We start from the raw sequence: 19,396 nt of genomic DNA on the forward strand, positions 1-19,396 counted from the left end.
GAGTGTGGTGACGTCAGCCCGCTAGCGTAGTGACGTCACCTCCCACCTCGCGTGATGACGTCAGCGCGCTAGTGCAGTGACGTCGGGTGGCGTCTTGACGTCCGCGCCCACCTCGCGTGGTGACGTCACCACGCTAGCGAGCGCGCTGACGTCACCGCGCTAGGCGAGCGCGCTGACGTCACGCTCCCCCCCCACAAAGCAGCGCCCCCCCCCCTTCCCGTCACGAGGGACAACAGCGATGGCGTATTTTGAACGAGGTGAGCTACCGGTCCCGACTCCTCCACGGGTTTGTCGTGAGGGGATGGAGGGGGGGGGCGTTGGTTGTTTTGCTGCAGAAAGCGAACCCCGGTGTCATCCCCTCACGCATTCATTGTCGTTGCACACCAGACACCGTGACAACGTATATCGACGCAATGCCCACCCTCGCCCCCCACACACGAAAGTAAACATCGCGGCGATAACGCTGCTTCGCTGGCTCCTGACGCGGTTGCGCGTTTGCCGTCTTGTTCCGCCTGAATGTGAAGCCAGTTGTAGTCGTGCCCAGTGGCGTCTCGCGGCTAGCCGTGCGATCGCCTTCGCACGCCGTCGAATCGAATCGTCGAGCCGACTAAACGAATCTAGGCGGTGTATTGCGGCGCGTTGGCCATCGTCTTGGGCAGCCGAAGGAGTTTGTTTGTTTGGGTTCCTGCGAGCGAGCGGAGCACTTTGGGGACGCCGCCGCGACAAAATGGCGGCCCCTCTTAACAAACGGTGAGCGCCGGCAGTCTGCCGCTTCCGGAAGATATCCACCGAAACGCGGGCAGATCTTCCGGAAGAAGCTGTGACGATAGGGAACGATCTTCCGGAATCGGAATGGCAATTTTTGTTGGTGGAACGGATTCCGGAAGTTTGCCACCGAAACGCCGGCAGTTCTTCCGGAAGACGCTGTGAAGATAGGGAACGATCTTCCGGAATCGGAATGGCAATTTTTGTTGGTGGAACGGATTCCGGAAGATTGCCACCGAAACGCCGGCAGTTCTTCCGGAAGACGCTGTGAAGCTAGGGAACGATCTTCCGGAATTGGAATGGCAAGTTTTGTTGGTGGAACGGATTCCGGAAGATTGCCACCGAAACGCGGGCAGATCTTCCGGAATTGGGGTGTCGGAACAATCAATGTAGCGGTCCCTCGGTGAACGATATTGGTAATTGGTTCCACGAAAACCCATCGTTTATTGAAATTGTCGTTGATCGAACATAGGAAATACATGTTAAAGGAAGTTGATGTTTTTCGCCCTAAAAAAATAGCTTGACATTTAACCACGCAATTTAATACATAAACGTTATGAGAACGCATTAAAGCATTAATATTAATAGAAACATGGATCAATTATTAATAGAGCATAAAAAGGTGCATGAAGTAACAATTCTTACCTGAGGCTAAGAAGATGAATGGCTGAAGCGATCGCTGATTGGCTGAGGTCTGCAGAGTCACACGTAGGGACTGCTCCGATTGGCCGAAATTGGCGGGTCCGCGTGATCTCGTAAACATGATCGTTAATCGAACATTTGCCGTTAATAGAAACAATGGGACCCCTATGGGAGGCGTGTCGTGAGTAATATTGTTAATCGATGGCATTGTAAACCGAGGCACCGCCGTATTTAGACTGCACGAGGAATCCGATGAGCTATGAAGTTCTCTGTTTTTGTTGCACTCATGTCCAGATGATGGGCGACGGTCGTGGAGATGGAGCGATGAAATCCGCTCGTGTTGCTCTTTGTGCTGGGTGGCGAGATGTGAACTACCTCGCCTGTTATACAGGAAGTCATGGGTTCGATCCCGACCTTGACGATACCTGCTATGTGTGTGGAGTTTGTGTGTCTCTCTCTCTCTGTCTGTGGTCGCGTGGATTTTTTAAAATCCTTTATATTAAGTTCGCTTGCTTGCTTAGGACCGTGCAAATCTTTCAGTCGTTTTTTAACCCACTTCCCGTGATCCAATCGAGCTGACATTTTCCACACAGACTCGTTGTGCGTGACAATGAATTTTCGTGAAATTTTTTTTCCAAAATTTTACACTGTTTAGGGAAAATGTTTTAAATATTTATTTACCAATTGGTTAATGCTGCCACACAATCATCTGACCCATAGGTGGCAGCCATCTCAAGCCAGAGGACGAGAGGACTCTAGCCGCCCCGATGCCACGCATATAAAGTATTTATAGTGAAAAACTTTGTTTTTACGGGTTAATTTTTTTTTCCCTCCGGGTTTTCCCTCGACATTTAGAATCAACATCACGCGTTTAAAGAGATAAGCTTTCACTTGATGCGCCACTTCGTTGAGCTGTCATTTGTGGACAGGTCACTTCTGAAACAGAGCTATGTAGTAGCTCATTTGGGCCTTGCCTGGTGAAATTAAAAAAGCTCAGTTTAAAATAGTTGTTGAGTATTTTCGCTTAGTTGATTTGCTGTGGTGCGATTCCTGTTTACTGCATTGCAGTACTTGTATTCTATTTGCATTTTGTCATGTTGCTGTTTTCCGAGGCCCCCCCGCCCCCCACGGGGGGACACCCTTGCGAATGACAACTCGCCTGTCTGGCCGTTCAAAATAAATGACGCTCAGACTTTCTCTCTCTCCCGCGCGTGTTTCTGTCGCCGTGCGCAGGTTCCGGTACCAGCTACGGCGGAGGCCACCCAAAGGAGTGAGTAATTCCACGCTCGTTCTCGCTCGCTCGCTCTCCCCTTCCCCTTCACGGCAGTTCACAAGCGTCTGCCGCCATTCCCACCACGGTGCGCTGTCCACGCGCTGTTGGCGCGGGACGCGATTCGGACCGCGACGCCTTTGCATCATCGCACACGGGATTTTGCTAATGCTTACGCGAAACTGGTTTTGTGGTGCCGAGCTAGCGACGTGTGTTGTGCGGTGTGTGTACCCAGCGAGCCGTGCTAATCGGAGATGCAGTGTTGAGTCAATGGGCAGTGTTGAGTCTATGGGTAGTGTTGAGTCTATTGGCAGTATGGAGTCTATGGGTAGTGTTGAGTCTATGGGCAGTGTTGAGTCAATGGGTAGTGTTGAGTCTATGGGCAGTGTTGAGTCAATGTGCAGTGTGGAGTCTATGGGTAGTGTTGAGTCTATGGGTAGTGTTGAGTCTATGGGCAGTGTTGAGTCAATGTGCAGTGTTGAGTCTATGGGTAGTGTTGAGTCTATGGGTAGTGTTGAGTCTATGGGCAGTGTTGAGTCTATGGGTAGTGTTAAGTCTATGGGCAGTGTTGAGTCTATGGGTAGTGTTGAGTCTATGGGCAGTGTGGAGTCTATGGGTAGTGTTGAGTCTATGGGTAGTGTTGAGTCTATGGGCAGTGTTGAGTCTATGGGCAGTGTTGAGTCAATGTGCAGTGTTGAGTCTATGGGTAGTGTTGAGTCTATGGGCAGTGTTGAGCCAATGGGCAGTGTTGAGTCAATGGGTAGTGTTGAGTCTATGGGCAGTGTTGAGTCTATGGGTAGTGTTGAGTCTATGGGCAGTATTGAGTCTATGGGCAGTGTAGAGTCAATGGGTAGTGTTGAGTATATGGGCAGTGTTTAGTCTATGGGTAGTGTTGAGTCTATGGGCAGTGTTGAGTCTATGGGTAGTGTTGAGTCTATGGGCAGTGTTGAGTCTATGGGCAGTGTTGAGCCAATGGGCAGTGTTGAGTCAATGGGTAGTGTTGAGTCTATGGGCAGTGTTGAGTCTATGGTTAGTGTTGAGTCTATGGGCAGTATTGAGTCTATGGGCAGTGTTGAGTCTATGGGCAGTGTTGAGTCAATGGGCAGTGTTGAGTCAATGGGCAGTGTTGAGTCAATGGGCAGTGTTGAGTCAATGGGCAGTGTTGAGTCAATGGGTAGTCTTAGTCTATGGGCTGCATGTACGTATGTTGAACTTCTTTTGCACCATACATAGTCAACCGCGCAAATCAACAACAAAACCAAACGCATAAAGAACTTCGGCGGCCTGCCGGGAACCGAACCGCTTTGCGAACGAACGCGCCGTCGCCCTGCGTCCGCGTTCACAGCCCGTGGGCTTCTTGTCTCTGCGTGTGAACGCGGTGCAGCTACCAGCCGTACGACTCCCGGGGGGACGACTACCGCCACGGCCCCGGAGGAGGAGGAGGCGCTCACCACGCGGGCTACGCGCGACCCGCCGGGTGGCGCTCGGACGACCGCGCGTACGAGCGCCACCACGCGGCGCCGTACCCAGCCAAGGCGCCCGCCTCGTACGGATACGGGGGCCGCCAAGACTACTACGAGGGGGGCGGCAGCGGGGTCGGTGGGGGGTCCTCGTCGCGCGACTACGGGGGGCCGCCGCACCGCGCCGCAGCCTCCGGGGTGAGGGCGCGCCACGACCCGTCGCGACGTGCGAGCGTTTGGGCTCGTTGACGCTCGTTGACGCTCGTGCTCGTGAGTACGACCCGCGGCTCGTTGGCGCGACGACCGTCAGCGCCAGTGTCTTGCAGAGGGGTCCGTGTGTTCAGAGTGAAATTCTTTGTGAACATCTCGGTGCAGCACGGCAGGGACTACGGCGGAGGAGGCGGCTATGGCGGAGGCTACGGCGGTGGCGGCGGTTCCGGCTTCAGGCGCTCCGGCTACGGGGAGCGCGAGCACCACTACCACCACCACCAGGATCACGACCGCGGCGGCCGAGAGGGCGGCAGCTACCAGCGCCGCGACCGCTCCTGGTCCGGCGGGTCGCAGCCCAAGAGACCGCGTCGAGACGACAGCAGAGGTAGCCCCCGCCCCCCACACGCACGGTGCGTGCGCCCTGCGTGTGTGCGGTCACTCGCTTCCTCGGCGCTCTTCTTTCGCTATTACAACCACGCACCGGTTCTTCCTCCGCCCGCGTTGAGTAAACTCGGTCTACCGGACTTGACGGTTTTGTCTCGTTCGCGCTGTGTTCAGCCACCAGCAGCACCACCGCACCGCAGATGAAGTGCTCACCAGCGTGTCTGTGCCGTTCTCTCCTGCAGAGCACGAACGCTACGACAAGGAGGAGGTGAGCAAGTTTGGTGTCTGCTGGCTTTCTCAGCGTCATCACTCCACTCCTCGTCGCGACCTCATCAAGTGCCCTGTTACGGGAGTCCTTCATTTTGCATTGCCTTAAATAAACCCATAAATAAGCTATTAAATACGTGCAAAGTATCAGAATAACACATCACTTTCTCTCATCACTTTATATCTCACCGCGTTATCTCTCATCACATGCTCATCACTTGATTTCACATTCTCTCTCATCACATTCTCTCTCATCACTTTAATATCAATATCGTCAACATTGTGATTGTCATCATTGTCAACAATATCATCATTGTTATCGTCATTATCGGTGTCCTCATTGTCATCATCGTCGTCATGATTGTCATCCCTCTTTCCAGGTCAATACATTGAGCAACACTTTTTGTGGGAAAATTGTCAACGGTGGTTGTGCGCTACGGGTCGACACGCTCTCGCCGTAGGTAATGTGGAATTTCCAACACCCGCTCACCGTGGTTTTTTTGTTTGCAGAGACACAGCAGGAGCGACCGCGACACCGATGGGCGCAGTAAGTACAGCGCACACCTGCCTACAGATCGCACCTCTTCACCGCCACAACAAGAAGAGACAAAGATCCCCCGTGTAGCCTTTCACAGACTGTTGAGGCAAGTGCTGTTAGCGAGCAGCACCTACAAAGGTCGTCACGGCACGCAACACGAGGGGGTGGGTTGTCAGCACCGCGCCCGGCTGCCTTTGTTTCCCCCATATCCGATGTTCGCACACACCGCACCAGCTCATTATTTAAGGCTGAGTCGACCTAGGGGAAGGAACGAATACCTGTCAGAGATTCGCCACTCTTATCTGTCATGAGCGGCAATCGAACTCGGGTCGCCTGGTTGGTAGCGCAGTGCGCCAACCAAAACACTGCCGCGCCCCACAACCATCACACAGCAAATCACACGCACCCACCCTCCATTAACATATCACACTACGACAGATAACACACACAACACAACCGTCACACACAGTGTACACGGGGAGAGAGAGAGACACGCAAACTCCAAATACACAGCAGCAGCAGGCGTCGTGAGGTCCGTGACCGCACCCACGACCTGCTGCGTGCCGGGCGAGGGAGCTGGCATCTTGCCACCGTGGCGCCAGAGGTCGCAAACGGGTTTTGATTCCTTACCCGTACCCGTACCCGGCCGCACCAGGGTCGCAAACGGGTACCCGTACCTTACCCGTACCCGGCCGGGTACGGGTAGGGTACAGGTATCGGGTACCTGATTGCGACCTCTGGGATGAAGCCATGTTGCAGGCGCGGGTGGGTTGATTCTAGGAACTTGAATTGTGAGAAGAGGCAAGACGTTGGGAAATGAGTGACAAACAGTTACTCACCAGTGACTCACGGTCTACCCGTACCCGTACCCGGCCACACCAGGGTCGCAAACGGGTACCCGTACCTGTACGGGTATCGGGTAGGGTACGGGTATTGGGTACCCGGTTGCGACCTCTGCGTGGCGCCCCAGTTGTGAGTGGGCGTCGCCAGGGCGCTTCACGCTCCCCTGCGGCTCTCTGGGTGGGGGGGGCGCGTCCCCTGTCCGTGTGAATAACGTTTGCCTTGTTTGCCCTGTCGCTGTGCCCAGGTTTCGACCGAGATGACAAGCACGGGGTGAGTGTGCAATGAGGTCATCTTGTCACGTGGTTGATGTAACAACAAATGTACCCAGTTGTAGGCTGTGCAGGGTGGGGGGTGGGCATCTGCTCATCGTTGTGCTGTCTGTTCACAGAGGCAGCGCTCTGAGAAGCTGGACTACGATGATTCTGGCCGTGAGTTTCTCACAACCTCATCCACAACAAGACAAAGATCCCCCCCTCCCCCGTGTAGCCTTTAGCAGACCGTCAGGGGCAAGTGCTGATCGCGAGTAGCAGCCAGCGGCTATGAAGGCCGGAACGGCCACCTTCGTCTCCCAGTGGCGATGTTCACACACCGCACCAGGTACTCATTTGAGGCCGAGTCGACCTAGGGGAGGAGGCCCAGGACCGGTTCAGATAATCGTCACCGGTGTTGGCCGTGAGCGGGAATCGAACTCGGGTCTTTTAAGGCTACACGGGGGATCTTTGTCTTTGGTGGAGAGAGAGAGAGAGACCGGCTGGCTTGTCAAGCCGTCCACACGTCGCACTTGGAAGTTCCCCGTGGCCCAGGGATGTCGCTGGATGAGTGCGCGGCGCACACGCACGCAGCAAGCGCGTGATGACGCGCCTACACAACGTCGTTAGGTCTGTCACCTACACGGGGGCTGCTTTATTCATGCGCTGAACATCACGCCCCTGTCAAATAGGTAAACAAATACTCATAACCGATCCGTAATGAAGTAGTGTGTTTGGCCCATCATCATCATCCCTCCGGAGTGGTTAAAACGAGTACCACTTTGAGTGAGGAAGTTCAACCGTGTGGTTGTCCTGTGGAGATACTTGTCCCCCGCCATAGTAATGTGGAGTTTCCAGCACTCGCTCTGCAGGAGCTGTAAACAGGAGGGCAGGAAATCACTCTTGTTGTTGTTGTTGTGACCGTGACCTCGGAAGTGACGATGTTTACGCGCGCACATTCTAATCACCATCATCCCCGCTGTGTTTCACGTCTCTCCACAGGCAGGATGAAGAACAGACGGGAGTCCTTCAAGTAAGGTTCACATTCAGAGTAAAACCAGATGTCATCAATTACTATTTCCCCCGTGTCCTATTGTATACTGACACGTGGATGCGAGTGTATATTTTGCGTACTTTGTTTAGACTACAGCTCAGGCCCACCGAGCTATGTAGCTCTCTTTCAGAAGCGATCTGGCCTCACGTAATGGTAGCTCAACGAAGTGGCTTATCGCGTGGAAATTTATAGCAGCAGCCAAATACTCGTTAAACGCGCGACGTCGATTCTACATGGGGAGGGGCCTGAGTAAAATCCACTCTACTCTTTGGAGAGAGAGGAGAGAGACGCAAACTCCACAGATACAGCAGCAGGCGTCAGGGTCGGGATCAAACCCACGACCTCCTGCTTACCAGGCGAGAGAGTTAACATCTCCTAGCCACTGCCGGCACCCCATGCACATGCCCCAGTCGGTCATCCGCTTGGGGTCCCGTGACCTCCCTCCAGCCAGCCAGCAGAGAGAAGCCTTGCAAACTTCACGCGTGACGTCCTCAAAAGTGCCACCTAGCCTGGCACGAGCCTCTCTCTCCCGGGGCGGTGACGTCACCGCCACGGAGTGGCAGGGCCGGTTGGGATGAGTGGCTGTGTCAAGATGGGTGGAACTAGATTTGAAGTTTTCGTGACTGCAAGGATTCATACTCTTTGGTTTTTTCGGTAAAGTCACGTAGGTACAAACTTAACATAAATTAGATCGCGACGTTTCGGGCGCAACACAAGCGTCCTTCTTCAGGTGGGGACAACTTAGCAATAGCACATCGCTTAGGGAAAGCACACCGCTTAAGCTTAAGCCCGAAACGTCGTGATTTAATTTATTTGAATTTTTTACCTTCGTTACTTTTTCCGAAAAAACCAAAGTATGGGTGGAACTTCCACGCAGCTGACGTGAGCGCGCGTGGTGGCCATGGTGACCAACACACGTTGCAGGTCGGCAGTTGATACCTATGGGACGTTTTTTGCTATCGAAATGATGAATGTCTGCAGGCAGCAGTACTACTGTGCCGTGTGCAAGTACAGCACGGCTGAGGAGGCTGACATCGAATACCACCTGGGCAGCCCCTTCCACCAGTTCATCCTGCGCCTCATCAAGGAGTCCTTCCCCGACGAGAAGGGCATGTCCGAGTTCCTGCACGTAAGGCTGCATCGCCTGCACCCCAACGCCTCCCTCTGCTCGCTCCACTCCCTCCACTCCCTCCGCTTGCTTCCTCCCTCCGCTCCCTCCGCTCCCTCCCTCCGCTCCTTCCGCTCCCTCCACTCCCTGCCTCCCTCTGCTTTCTCCCTCCCTCCGCTCCCGCCCCCCCCAACCACCCCGCCCCGTCACTTTATCAGTTGCTGCCGTTGTCCAGTTCAAGTTGACCTTGTCTAAGCAGGGCAGAGCAAGCGCGAGCGGAGACGGCGATGAGTCCCCTGTACGCAAGAGTGACCCACGACCTGGGTCACCGAGATGTCGTTGATTGCTTCTGATAACCGTTGGTAGTGAACACTGTAGTCAGCCCACAGTTGTCTCCGTCAGCCAACTTCCTACTTGTTGGGCAAAAGGTCTCTCATATTTTCTCCCGGCTGTGTGCGTTTGCCTGTTTGTGTGTGTGTGCGTGCGCGTGCATGTGTGTGTGTGCGTGCGTGTGTGTGTGCACGTGTGTGCGTGCATGTGTGCGTGCGCGAGTGTGCGTTTGTGCTTTCCTGTTTGTGTGTGTGAGTGCGCGTGTGTGCACATGCAGCTGCCCGTTGTTCTCTGTGTATGTTAAGCTTCTTTTGCATCGTACGTTAGCCAACTGTTCTAATGGGAGGTTTCTAATTGGAGATTTCTAATCGATGGTACGGAGGTTTCTACACCGCGTATGCTGGGAGTTTGTGGGTACGGGTTTTGGCCGTGTGCCTTCCGAATGAGATGCGGAGAATCCCTTCTTTTTATTTGTCCGACGGTTGCGCCGCCGGATCGTCGGCGGTTTGGGCTGAATCTCCGAGCTGTACAGAAACAGACTTATGGTTAAGCAGTGTGGCTTCATTTGTGAAGCCAAATCTACATTTCCTCGCTTTTTAAGACGAGAAACCCCAGCCTAGCTTGAATGTCGGACTCTCAAAGTTGGCAGCCTCGTTGAGGAACGAGAGCCTCATCCCCCAAAGTGCCACGGCAACGAGGAGATGCTCACTACCTTGCTTGGTATACAGAAGGTCGCGGGTTCGATCCCAACCCCGACGACGCCTGCTTTATCTTTGGAGTTGGCATGTTCTCTCCGTGGTCGTGTTGATTTTTCTCCGGGTCCTCCAGTTTTCCCATGCACATTTAGAATCACGCGTTGAGAGTATTTGCCCGCTGCTATAAATGAACACGTGACGATAAGCCGCTTCATTAAGCTGTCAGTTGTGGCCAGGTCACTTCTGAAAAAGAGATGTATAGCTTAGTGGGCCTTGCCTGGTAAAATAACAAAAATAGTTTAGGGTTTAGTGGGCAGGAGATCATGAGAGCTGGGGAAAAGAGATGATGGGGAAGAGAAGTGAGGTGACCTGCTGTGTGGTGGGTGAGTTTGGTGAGTGGGTGAGCGGGCGAGCGAGTTGTTGTGACCTGCGGTGTGGTGATGGTGGGTTTGGTGAGTGAGTGAATTAGGGGGTGAGTGGGTGAGCGGGTGAGCGAGCGAGTTGTTGTGACCTGCGGTGTGGTGATGGTGATGACGATATGAAATGGTCGGTCCGGTTAGACCGCGCGTCCTCAACGCGGGTCGATGAGAGGTCAGCTCGGTGTAGACGTTGGTGAATATCGCATGTCGGCTCTAAGAGATCTGATGAAGACGCAGAGCAGCAACTACAATGTCACATTCAGGGGGTCAAGCCAGATGACCGCGTCGGGAGCAGCGTAGTGTTTCGCCGTGAGGTCTCTCGTCTTGAGAGCAGCAGCATTAATCTTCTATCGTAGAGTCTAGCATGTACCGTGGATGTGTTTAATCCAGGCTTGGGCTTTTTCCAGGCAGGGCTCTTGTTGTGTCTGTGAAGCGCTTGTCCTTAATTACATTGCAGAGAACCTTCGCAAATGTGCGTGTGTAACCCCCTAAGCTCTGTGCGTGCGAGCGTGCGTGTGTGTGCATGCGTGCGAGTGTGCTCTTAGATGAGCGTCAGTGCTGAGCACGACGACCCAGGCTCAGATTTTCGATCCCGACCCTGACTATGCCTGCCGTTGTATATTTGGAGTTTGCGCGTCTGTCCGACTCCCCGTGGTGTCGTGGATTTTTCTCGGGGTCCTCTCCGTTGTTTTCCCCGCCGCATTTAGGATGAACGTGACGTGTTGAGAGTAAGTGGCTGCCGCTAGAAGTTTCCACGCGACGACGATGATGTGGAGCCACTTGATTGAGCTGTGGTTAGTGATAGCCAGAGCCACATCGTAGCTCAGTGGGCCTTACCTGGTCAAATCAATGTTTTTATTAGGCTTATAGTTTGCTCACAAGTTTTCACAGTAGGGGGCGGGTGGGTGGAGTGTGTGTGTGTGTGGGGGGTGGAGTGTGTGTGTGGGGGGTGGGGGGCAGTCTGCATGGAGTAGGCTTGAGATGCACGCCGCATGTTGTTCTGGAGAGCCGGGACTGGGGTGGGTGCGAGACAGCCCGCACACAGCAAGCCAGGGCCGTGTTGTCGTGTTTGTGCTGTTGCTGGGCGGGGAGGGAGGGGTTTGTGGGGTGGTCCGTCAGCGTGTGCGCGTGCGCGTCTGCGTGCGTGTAACCCTAACGGCACTGCGCAACGAAGTCACAACTCGAGAAAGAGCGATCTTTTGCAGATCTACTTTTACATTTTCCCTTCTTGTCTTGTAGCAATACATAACGTTGAAAAACAAGAAATTGGCAACTCGCAAGAAGGAGTATGGCAAAGTGAACCGGCACGAGAAGCCACAGAGCTCCAAGTCGAAGGAGGAGGAGGAGAAGACTTTGAGCGATGTCGGCGCCGAGGACGAAGAGACAGCCGCCGTCGAGGTGGCCGGTGCCGACCCGGCACTCGCGGCCGACCAAACCGCCGCCGGTCTCCCCGCCGACGCCAAACCGCAACGAGAAGACGACGAATCTATGGACACGACTGGGACAGTGGTAGAGGCCTCCGCCGTTGTCGCAGCCGCCGTGACGGCCGAGGGCTTGGGAACCGAAGAAGTCGCGGCCGAGGTGCCCGGCGAAACAACAACAACAACAACGGGGGGGAAAACAACAACAATGGGGGAAACGACAACAACGACAACAACAACAACGGGCGGTAAAGCCTGCGACGTGGCAGACTCTGAGAGCACTGCTGTTCTTCCCGCGGAGGAGGCCGCCGCCACCGCCGATGATTCCACCTCCGCCGAACCCGCCGCCGTCACCGCCGCTGACACCGAACGCAAAGAGGAGGAGGGGTCCGCGGCGACGAAGGGCGACGCGCCCACGCAGGGTGCGGAAGCGCCAGCCTCGTCGTCTTCTGTCGAGGAAGCGGCGGAGAAGCGGCCAGAGGCGTCGGCCGAAGCGCAGCAAGACGCCCAGAAGGCGCCGGCAGAAGCCACGAATGAGGCGGGAGAGGCCGCGGTTGATCCGGCCGAGCAGAGCTTTGACCCGTTGGCAGGTAAACCGGAGAGGGCTGTCGCAGGGAGCGCTGACGAGCGCCGGGCAGCTCCGCGTCCTCACCCCCACCCCCCCGCCACCCGCCCACACCCCCTCCTCCTCCCCTCCGGTGCCGCCCGCGCGCGCGCCTCGGTAAACCCTCTGCGGTTTAAAAACGAGGAGGAGGGGAAATTCCGTTTGGATTCCGTTTGGGGCCCTCGTGCGTTTTTCTAAACCGAAACGAAATAAAAAGTCAAAACAAGCAAAGCGAAAGCAGTGACACGCCGCCAGACCCAAAGTCGATGAGCGCCACCACGCTCGCTTGGCCAGCCAGTTGCGTTGTGCGTGGGGGTGCGTGCGCGCGTGTGTGCGTATGCACGCGTGCGACGTCGTGTATCCGCTTGTGCGTGCGTGCGTGCACGAGCGCGTGTGTGTGTACGTATGCGACATGTGCCGATCTAGGGGTGTGCGTGCGCGTGTGTGTGTGCGCGAGTGCGTGTGTGTGCGTGTGTGTGTGTGTGTGCGTGTGTGTGTGTGTGCGTGTGTGTGTGCGTGTGTGTGCGTGTGTGTGTGCGTGGAATCGTGCGTAGTGGAGGATGCGACATGAAGGGGCAGATGTAACATTTCATTTCTTCACTAACAGCAATTGCTGGGAACGGTACGAACTTCTTTTGCACCCTACGTAGCCAACCATGCTCGTCGGAGGTGCAGTGTTGAGTCTCTGGGCAGTGTTGAGTCTATGGGCAGTGTGAGTCTATGGGCAGTGTTGAGTCTCTGGGCAGTGTTGAGTCTATGGGCAGTGTTGAGTCTATGGGTAGTGTTGAGTCTATGGGTAGTGTTGAGTCTATGGGCAGTGTTGAGTCTATGGGTAGTGTTGAGTCTATGGGCAGTGTTGAGTCTATGGGCAGTGTTGAGTCTATGGGCAGTGTTGAGTCTATGGGTAGTGTTGAGTCTATGGGCAGTGTTGAGTCTATGGGCAGTGTTGAGTCTATGGGCAGTGTTGAGTCTATGGGCAGTGTTGAGTCTATGGGTAGTGTTGAGTCTATGGGCAGTGTTGAGTCTCTGGGCAGTGTTGAGTCTATGGGCAGTGTTGAGTCTATGGGTAGTGTTGAGTCTATGGGCAGTGTTGAGTCTATGGGCAGTGTTGAGTCTATGGGCAGTGTTGAGTCTATGGGCAGTGTTGAGTCTATGGGTAGTGTTGAGTCTCTGGGCAGTGTTGAGTCTATGGGCAGTGTTGAGTCTATGGGTAGTGTTGAGTCTATGGGTAGTGTTGAGTCTATGGGCAGTGTTGAGTCTATGGGCAGTGTTGAGTCTATGGGCAGTGTTGAGTCTATGGGTAGTGTTGAGTCTATGGGCAGTGTTGAGTCTATGGGCAGTGTTGAGTCTATGGGCAGTGTTGAGTCTATGGGCAGTGTTGAGTCTATGGGTAGTGTTGAGTCTCTGGGCAGTGTTGAGTCTATGGGCAGTGTTGAGTCTATGGGTAGTGTTGAGTCTATGGGTAGTGTTGAGTCTATGGGCAGTGTTGAGTCTATGGGCAGTGTTGAGTCTATGGGCAGTGTTGAGTCTATGGGTAGTGTTGAGTCTATGGGCAGTGTTGAGTCTATGGGCAGTGTTGAGTCTATGGGCAGTGTTGAGTCTATGGGTAGTGTTGAGTCTATGGGCAGTGTTGAGTCTCTGGGCAGTGTTGAGTCTATGGGCAGTGTTGAGTCTATGAGCAGTGTTAGTCTATGGGCAGTGTTGAGTCTATGGGCAGTGTTGAGTCTATGGGCAGTGTTGAGTCTATGAGCAGTGTTAGTCTATGGGCAGTGTTGAGTCTATGGGTAGTGTTGAGTCTATGGGTAGTGCTGAGTCTATGGGCAGTGTGTACGTTGAACTTCTTTCGCACCGTACGGAGCCAACCGCGCTAATCAGAGGTGCGGGGGAAGGACAACAACACCAGTTCTAAACAAGTGAGCTTGTCCATCTTAGACGACGATTTAGAAGTTCATCACAGCTCCCGGCGGCTTCCTAATATCGGACGGGGAAGAGCGTTCCAGACGGGCGGGCCGCGGAGTCGCGTCCGAGAGGCTAGAGAAGAATTGAGAGAGCGAGAGAGCCTCCCCCGCCTGGCGTCGCAGCCGCCCCCCCGGTCCCCGTCACCAGCCGACCGCCGCCCCTCCGCGCTCTCCCTCTCTCCGTCTGTGCGCCCCCCACGCTCCCACCGTCTCTCTGCTGCTGCTGCAGGCCTCGAGCTGGAGGATCTGATGCAGCGCGAGGAGGTGGTGGCCTGCTACATCTGCAACGTCTACATCCCCCTGTCGGCACACGAGGTGGAGGGCCACATGGCGGCGACGTCGCACGTCAACAAGAGGGAGGCGAGTCGCTTGCACGTGCCTGTCGCGGTCTCTCTCCCTCTCCATCTCTCTCTCCATCTTTGGGCAGTGTTGAGTCTATGGGCAGTGTTGAGTCTATGGGCAGTGTTGAGTCTATGGGCAGTGTTGAGTCTATGGGTAGTGTTGAGTCTATGGGCAGTGTTGAGTCTATGGGCAGTGTTGAGTCTATGGGCAGTGTTGAGTCTATGGGCAGTGTTGAGTCTACGGGCAGTGTTGAGTCTACGGGCAGTGTTGAGTCTGCTCAGTGTTGAGTCTATGGGCAGTGTTGAGTCTATGGGCAGTGTTGAGTCTATGGGCAGTGTTGAGTCTATGGGCAGTGTTGACTCTATGGGCGGTGTTGAGTTTATGGGCGGTGTTGAGTCTATGGGCAGTGTTGAGTCATTGGGCAGTGTTGAGTCTATGGGCAGTGTTGAGTCTATGGGCAGTGTTGAGTCTGGGTAGTGTTGAGTCTATGGGCAGTGTTGAGTCTTTGGGCAGTGTTGAGTCTATGGTCAGTGTGTCCGTGTATTGAACTTTGTTTCGCACCGTACGGAGCCAACCGCGCTAATTGGAGGCGCGTGGTCCCTGTGCGTGTGCTCCTGCAGAAGTACATGTTTGAAAAGAAGTCGGAGATCCTCCACATAGCCAGGAGCATCCTCAACCAGCCGGACGTGGAGGAGATGTTTGAGAAATTCAAGAAGGCAAGTGACGGAGCAAACGTTACCCACTGTGGGTCGTCTTCCCGAGTGTCCCTGGGTTCGATTCCCGACCCGGGTGCCTCTCTCTCGGGAGCGGCGTAGCGGTCGGCGCTGTGCCGCGCTTCGGACCCGGCCACCCGAGTTGGATTCCCGCTGGCGGCCGACACCGACGCACCGGTGACGATTGTCTGAAGCGGTTCTGGCCGCCCCTCCTCGTAGGTCGAATTGGCCTCAAATGATCACCCAGCGCGGTGTCTGGTGAACATCGTCACTGGGGGAGACAAAGGCGGCCGTGGTGCTGGCCACCAGAGGTCGCAAACGGGTTTTGATTCCTTACCCGTACCTGGCCGCACCAGGGTCGCAAACGGGTACCCGTACCCAGCCGGGTATCGGGTAGGGTACGGGTATCGGGTACCCGGTTGCGACCTCTGCCCCACCCCGATCGCGCGCCGTGCCGGCCTTCGCAGGCGCTGCTGCTCGCTAACAGCACTTGGCCCAACATTCTGTTTCGGCGTTGGGGGTGGGGGGTTTGTTCAATCATGAAACTCTTTTTTATTTGACCAGGTAAGGCCCACTGAGCTACGTCGCTCTTTGTTCAGAAGCGGCCTTGGCCACGAATCGTAATCGTCGCGTGGAAATTTGTGGCAGCAGCCAAATCCTCTAAACGCGTGACGTTGATTCTGAATGTGGAGGGGAAAATGTAACAACCGGAGGACCCGGAGAGAAATCGACGCGACCGCGGGTACAGAGAGAGAGAGAGAGACTCAAACTCCAAATATTCAGCAGCAGCAGCAGGCGTCAGGGTCGGGGTCGACGCCACGACCTCCTGCGTACAAGGCGAGGGAGTTAACATCTCGCCGCCGCGCGTCTTTGACGGTTGTGGTGTTGGCAGGGTGAGGACCCCTTCTCGGTGGAGTTCAAGGAGCACGAGAAGAAGATGGTGGAGAACGCCAAGAAGGAGAGCGAGCGGAAGGCGGCCACCGCCGTCACCGCCGCCGCCGCCGCTGCCAAGAGTGGCGAAGCTGAGGGGGGAGCGGCGGAGGGAGGAGCGGAGGGGAAAGAGGGAGTGGAGGGAGGCACGGGGGGGGAGGAGGAGGAAACTGGGGAGGGAGATGCGGACGGCGTAGCAGTAGCAGAGGCTGAGCCGGCAGAGGGGGCAGTGGGCGCATCGCAGGGTGAGGGTCGTGAGGGTGGTGAGGGTGGGGAGGGTGGCAAAGGTGGGGAGGGTCGTGAGGGTGGGGAGGGTGGTGAGGGTGGCGAGGGTGGGGAGGGTCGTGAGGGTGGCAAGGGTGGGGAGAGTCGTGAGGGTGGCGAGGGTGGGGAGGGTCGTGAGGGTGGCAAGGGTGGGGAGAGTCGTGAGGGTGGTGAGGGTGGAGAGGGTGGGGAGGGTCGTGAGGGTTGTGAGGGTGGGGAGGAGGCGATGGAGTTGGGCAGCGAAGGCGCCGCCGTTGTTGTCCCGGTCTCCGTGGACGCGCCGGACGCTTCCACGGAGGGTCAGGTGAGCGCGGGGGGCAGCACGGGGGACACGGCGGAGCCCCCCACGGAGCCCCCCGCGGGGGACGCGGCGGAGCCCCCCACCGTGGCGGCGAGGGAGGGGGAGGGTGGGCAGCAGCAGCAGCAGCCGGCGGCGGCAGCAGCGGCACCCAAGAGGGCGCTGACCCCCAAGAGGGGTCGGGGCCGTGGTATCCGTGGGAAAGCGAAGGGGAAGAATTGAGGAGGGGGTGGGGGGGGGCGCCCAATCCCCTCTCCCCGCGTGGCCCGCGTCAGGCTGTCGCGCTAGGGGGGGATGAGGAGGAGGAGGTGGCGTTTTCGACGGTCGCGAGCGTCGTCGTCGGCTCGTTTGCTCGCCGCTCGTGCGTCAGCGCTCCACACACACGAGAACCCCTTCGCGCTGGGGGGTCTCTTTTCCTCTTTTTTTGTTGTCGATTTTCGTCGTCGACGGCAGCCGAGCGCCGCCCAAACTTGAAGCCGCTAGTCACGTCAGGCCGCAGGTTGTTTTAACTTGCGGTGAACGATAATAATAACAATGACGTTAAATTGACGTGGTGAAGAAGAATCCTGTTGACGTTTTAAAAAACTTTTATAACGAGCATGTGCGTGGGACTGGACGGGGGAGGGTGTGGTGAGCCGTCGCTGCCGTGCGCGTGGCGGTGGTGGTGGTGGTGGTGAGCGCTCATCAGCGGCGATCGGTCGCGCGACCTCGAGGTTCGCGTTCGACCGCTGAATCCGTTTTTTTGCGCAGACCGTGCCCCCCGCAACCGGTTGCCGCAACCCGGTCGCAAACACGGCAGGGACGAGAGCGGAACGTTGAAGCGTCGGTCCGCTCGCCGATGTGCGGTGGCTCATCGCCGCGTTCGCCCAACTCGCGGTCGTCGCAATGCCGATTGAGAGGCGGGCGGGGAGTGGGTGGTGGAGCTGCGCGAGGCGTAGGCGGCCCGGTCACGTGCCCCACCCAACCCTCCCTTGCGCAGCTGCTGGCTCGGATGTGGACAAAGCGGTTGCCGTGGACGATCGAGTTGCGCGGTTTCAAACGGTGGCACCCTGCCCCCCCCCACCCTGCCCCGCCCCCACCCTGCCCCCCCCGCCCCCCCCACTCCGCCCCCCCCACCCCGCCCACCCCGCCCACCCCGCCCCCCCCCACCCCGCCCACCCCGCCCCCCCCACCCCGCCCCCCCCCACCCCGCCCTTCCCACCCCGCCCACCCTTTGTGATTTTAGCAGGGAAGCAGTGAGAGGGCGCGGAAGGAGCTGTTGGATGTTGTGGTGGCGGTGGTGGCGGTGGTGGCGGTGGTGGTAGTCGTGGTGGTGGTGGTGGTAGTCGTGGTGGTGGTGGTGGTTGGGTGTGAGAGAGGGGGGGGGGGGAGGTTGTCGCTTAACAAAACGAGGTCCCCACCGAGCTGCGTGGCTCTTTCACAAGCGGGACTTGGCCACCGCAAATGATCGCGTCGACAGAGTGGCTGATGACGTCATCGTCACGTGGACATTCATAGCAGCAGCCAAATGCTCTTGAGCGCGGTGACGTCGGTTCGAAATTGTGGAGGGGAAAAACCGGAGGTACCCGAGAAAAATCCACGCGACCTCGGGGAGAGAGACGCAAACTCTGAATACACAGCAGCAGGCGTCAGGGTCGGGATCAAACATCACGACCTCCTGCGTACCAGGCGAGGGAGTTAACATCTCCTAGCCAACGTGATGATGATGAGAGAGAGAGACGCAAACTCTGAATATACAGCAGCAGGCGTCAGGGTCAGGATCAAACCCACGACCTCCTGCGTACCAGGCGAGGGAGTTAACATCTCGCTACCCGCGACGCCCACATGTCTCTGTGAGAAGCTCCCCGCCACAAGCGCCACCCCCCCCACTCACCACTTGTAAGATTTGGTGAATCTCGGTTCTCACCCCGTTCGTTACAAAGCACGGCAGCCGTCAGTAGTCGCTGTCATTGACATTCCGTCGTCGGCCATTAAAATTATTCAATTCCTCCTGCACCTGTCCGACTCACTCTCGCGCGCGTGCTTGTGTGTGTGTGTGTGTGGAGACAAAGGCGGCCGGGCGTGGTGCTGGCCACTCACCCTCTCGTGTGCTGCGCGTTCGTGATGGACTGGACTCGTAAGAGTGCGAAACATCAAATGTTCTTGTGTAGTGACGACAGGGACGGCCGAGCTTGAGGCAACACACGTGTATTGACTGACGTAGGCACAGCGCATAACAGAAGTGGTAGCAGCGGCCCATTCACCCGTTCTCTAAGGGTCAGTAATCCCAGGCTCGCTCCCACGTATTCTCACACCCGTCCTCTCAAGGAGACGACCTGATCTGGCCCTGGCTAGGCACAGATTCCGACCACCAGCCACACGAAGCCGGCCCTTCGAAGGACAGCGACCAGAGGGAGTTCCAGGGGCGAGCTGGCTGGCCTTCGATCTTCACCGGCTCTTCGTCTTGACCCGTTCCCAACGTCTGCCTCGAGCTCTCTGGCTCTCTCCGCCTTTTATACCAACTTGCCACCGAGGGGCGGGGCTGTGTGGGATCACAGCATCCCCCCACAGCCCCCCAGGGTGGTAACCGTTTGTGGATGTGGACACCCCCCCTGTGTGACCGTCCGTTTTCCTCCCGTAACACCGCTACACTT

At 56.6% G+C, this 19,396-nt stretch overlaps 1 protein-coding gene across 1 annotated transcript; it reads left to right on the plus strand.

Annotated features, from left to right (window-relative positions):
- The first annotated feature begins 200 nt into the window (after positions 1-200).
- Positions 201-17,862, plus strand: LOC144951260 (uncharacterized). The gene is made up of 14 exons (XM_078881420.1): positions 201-257; positions 2,641-2,677; positions 4,062-4,335; positions 4,513-4,732; positions 4,974-4,999; positions 5,509-5,545; positions 6,624-6,649; positions 6,768-6,807; positions 7,630-7,660; positions 8,663-8,810; positions 11,473-12,244; positions 14,446-14,576; positions 15,179-15,274; positions 16,164-17,862. The coding sequence occupies exons 1-14, from the start codon at positions 239-241 to the stop codon at positions 16,983-16,985; spliced, it is 2,679 nt and encodes an 892-aa protein (XP_078737546.1). The 5' UTR covers positions 201-238; the 3' UTR covers positions 16,986-17,862.
- Positions 17,863-19,396: the final 1,534 nt, after the last annotated feature.

Source organism: Lampetra fluviatilis, chromosome 61, assembly GCF_964198595.1.
Source record: "Lampetra fluviatilis chromosome 61, kcLamFluv1.1, whole genome shotgun sequence".
NCBI lineage: Eukaryota > Metazoa > Chordata > Hyperoartia > Petromyzontiformes > Petromyzontidae > Lampetra > Lampetra fluviatilis.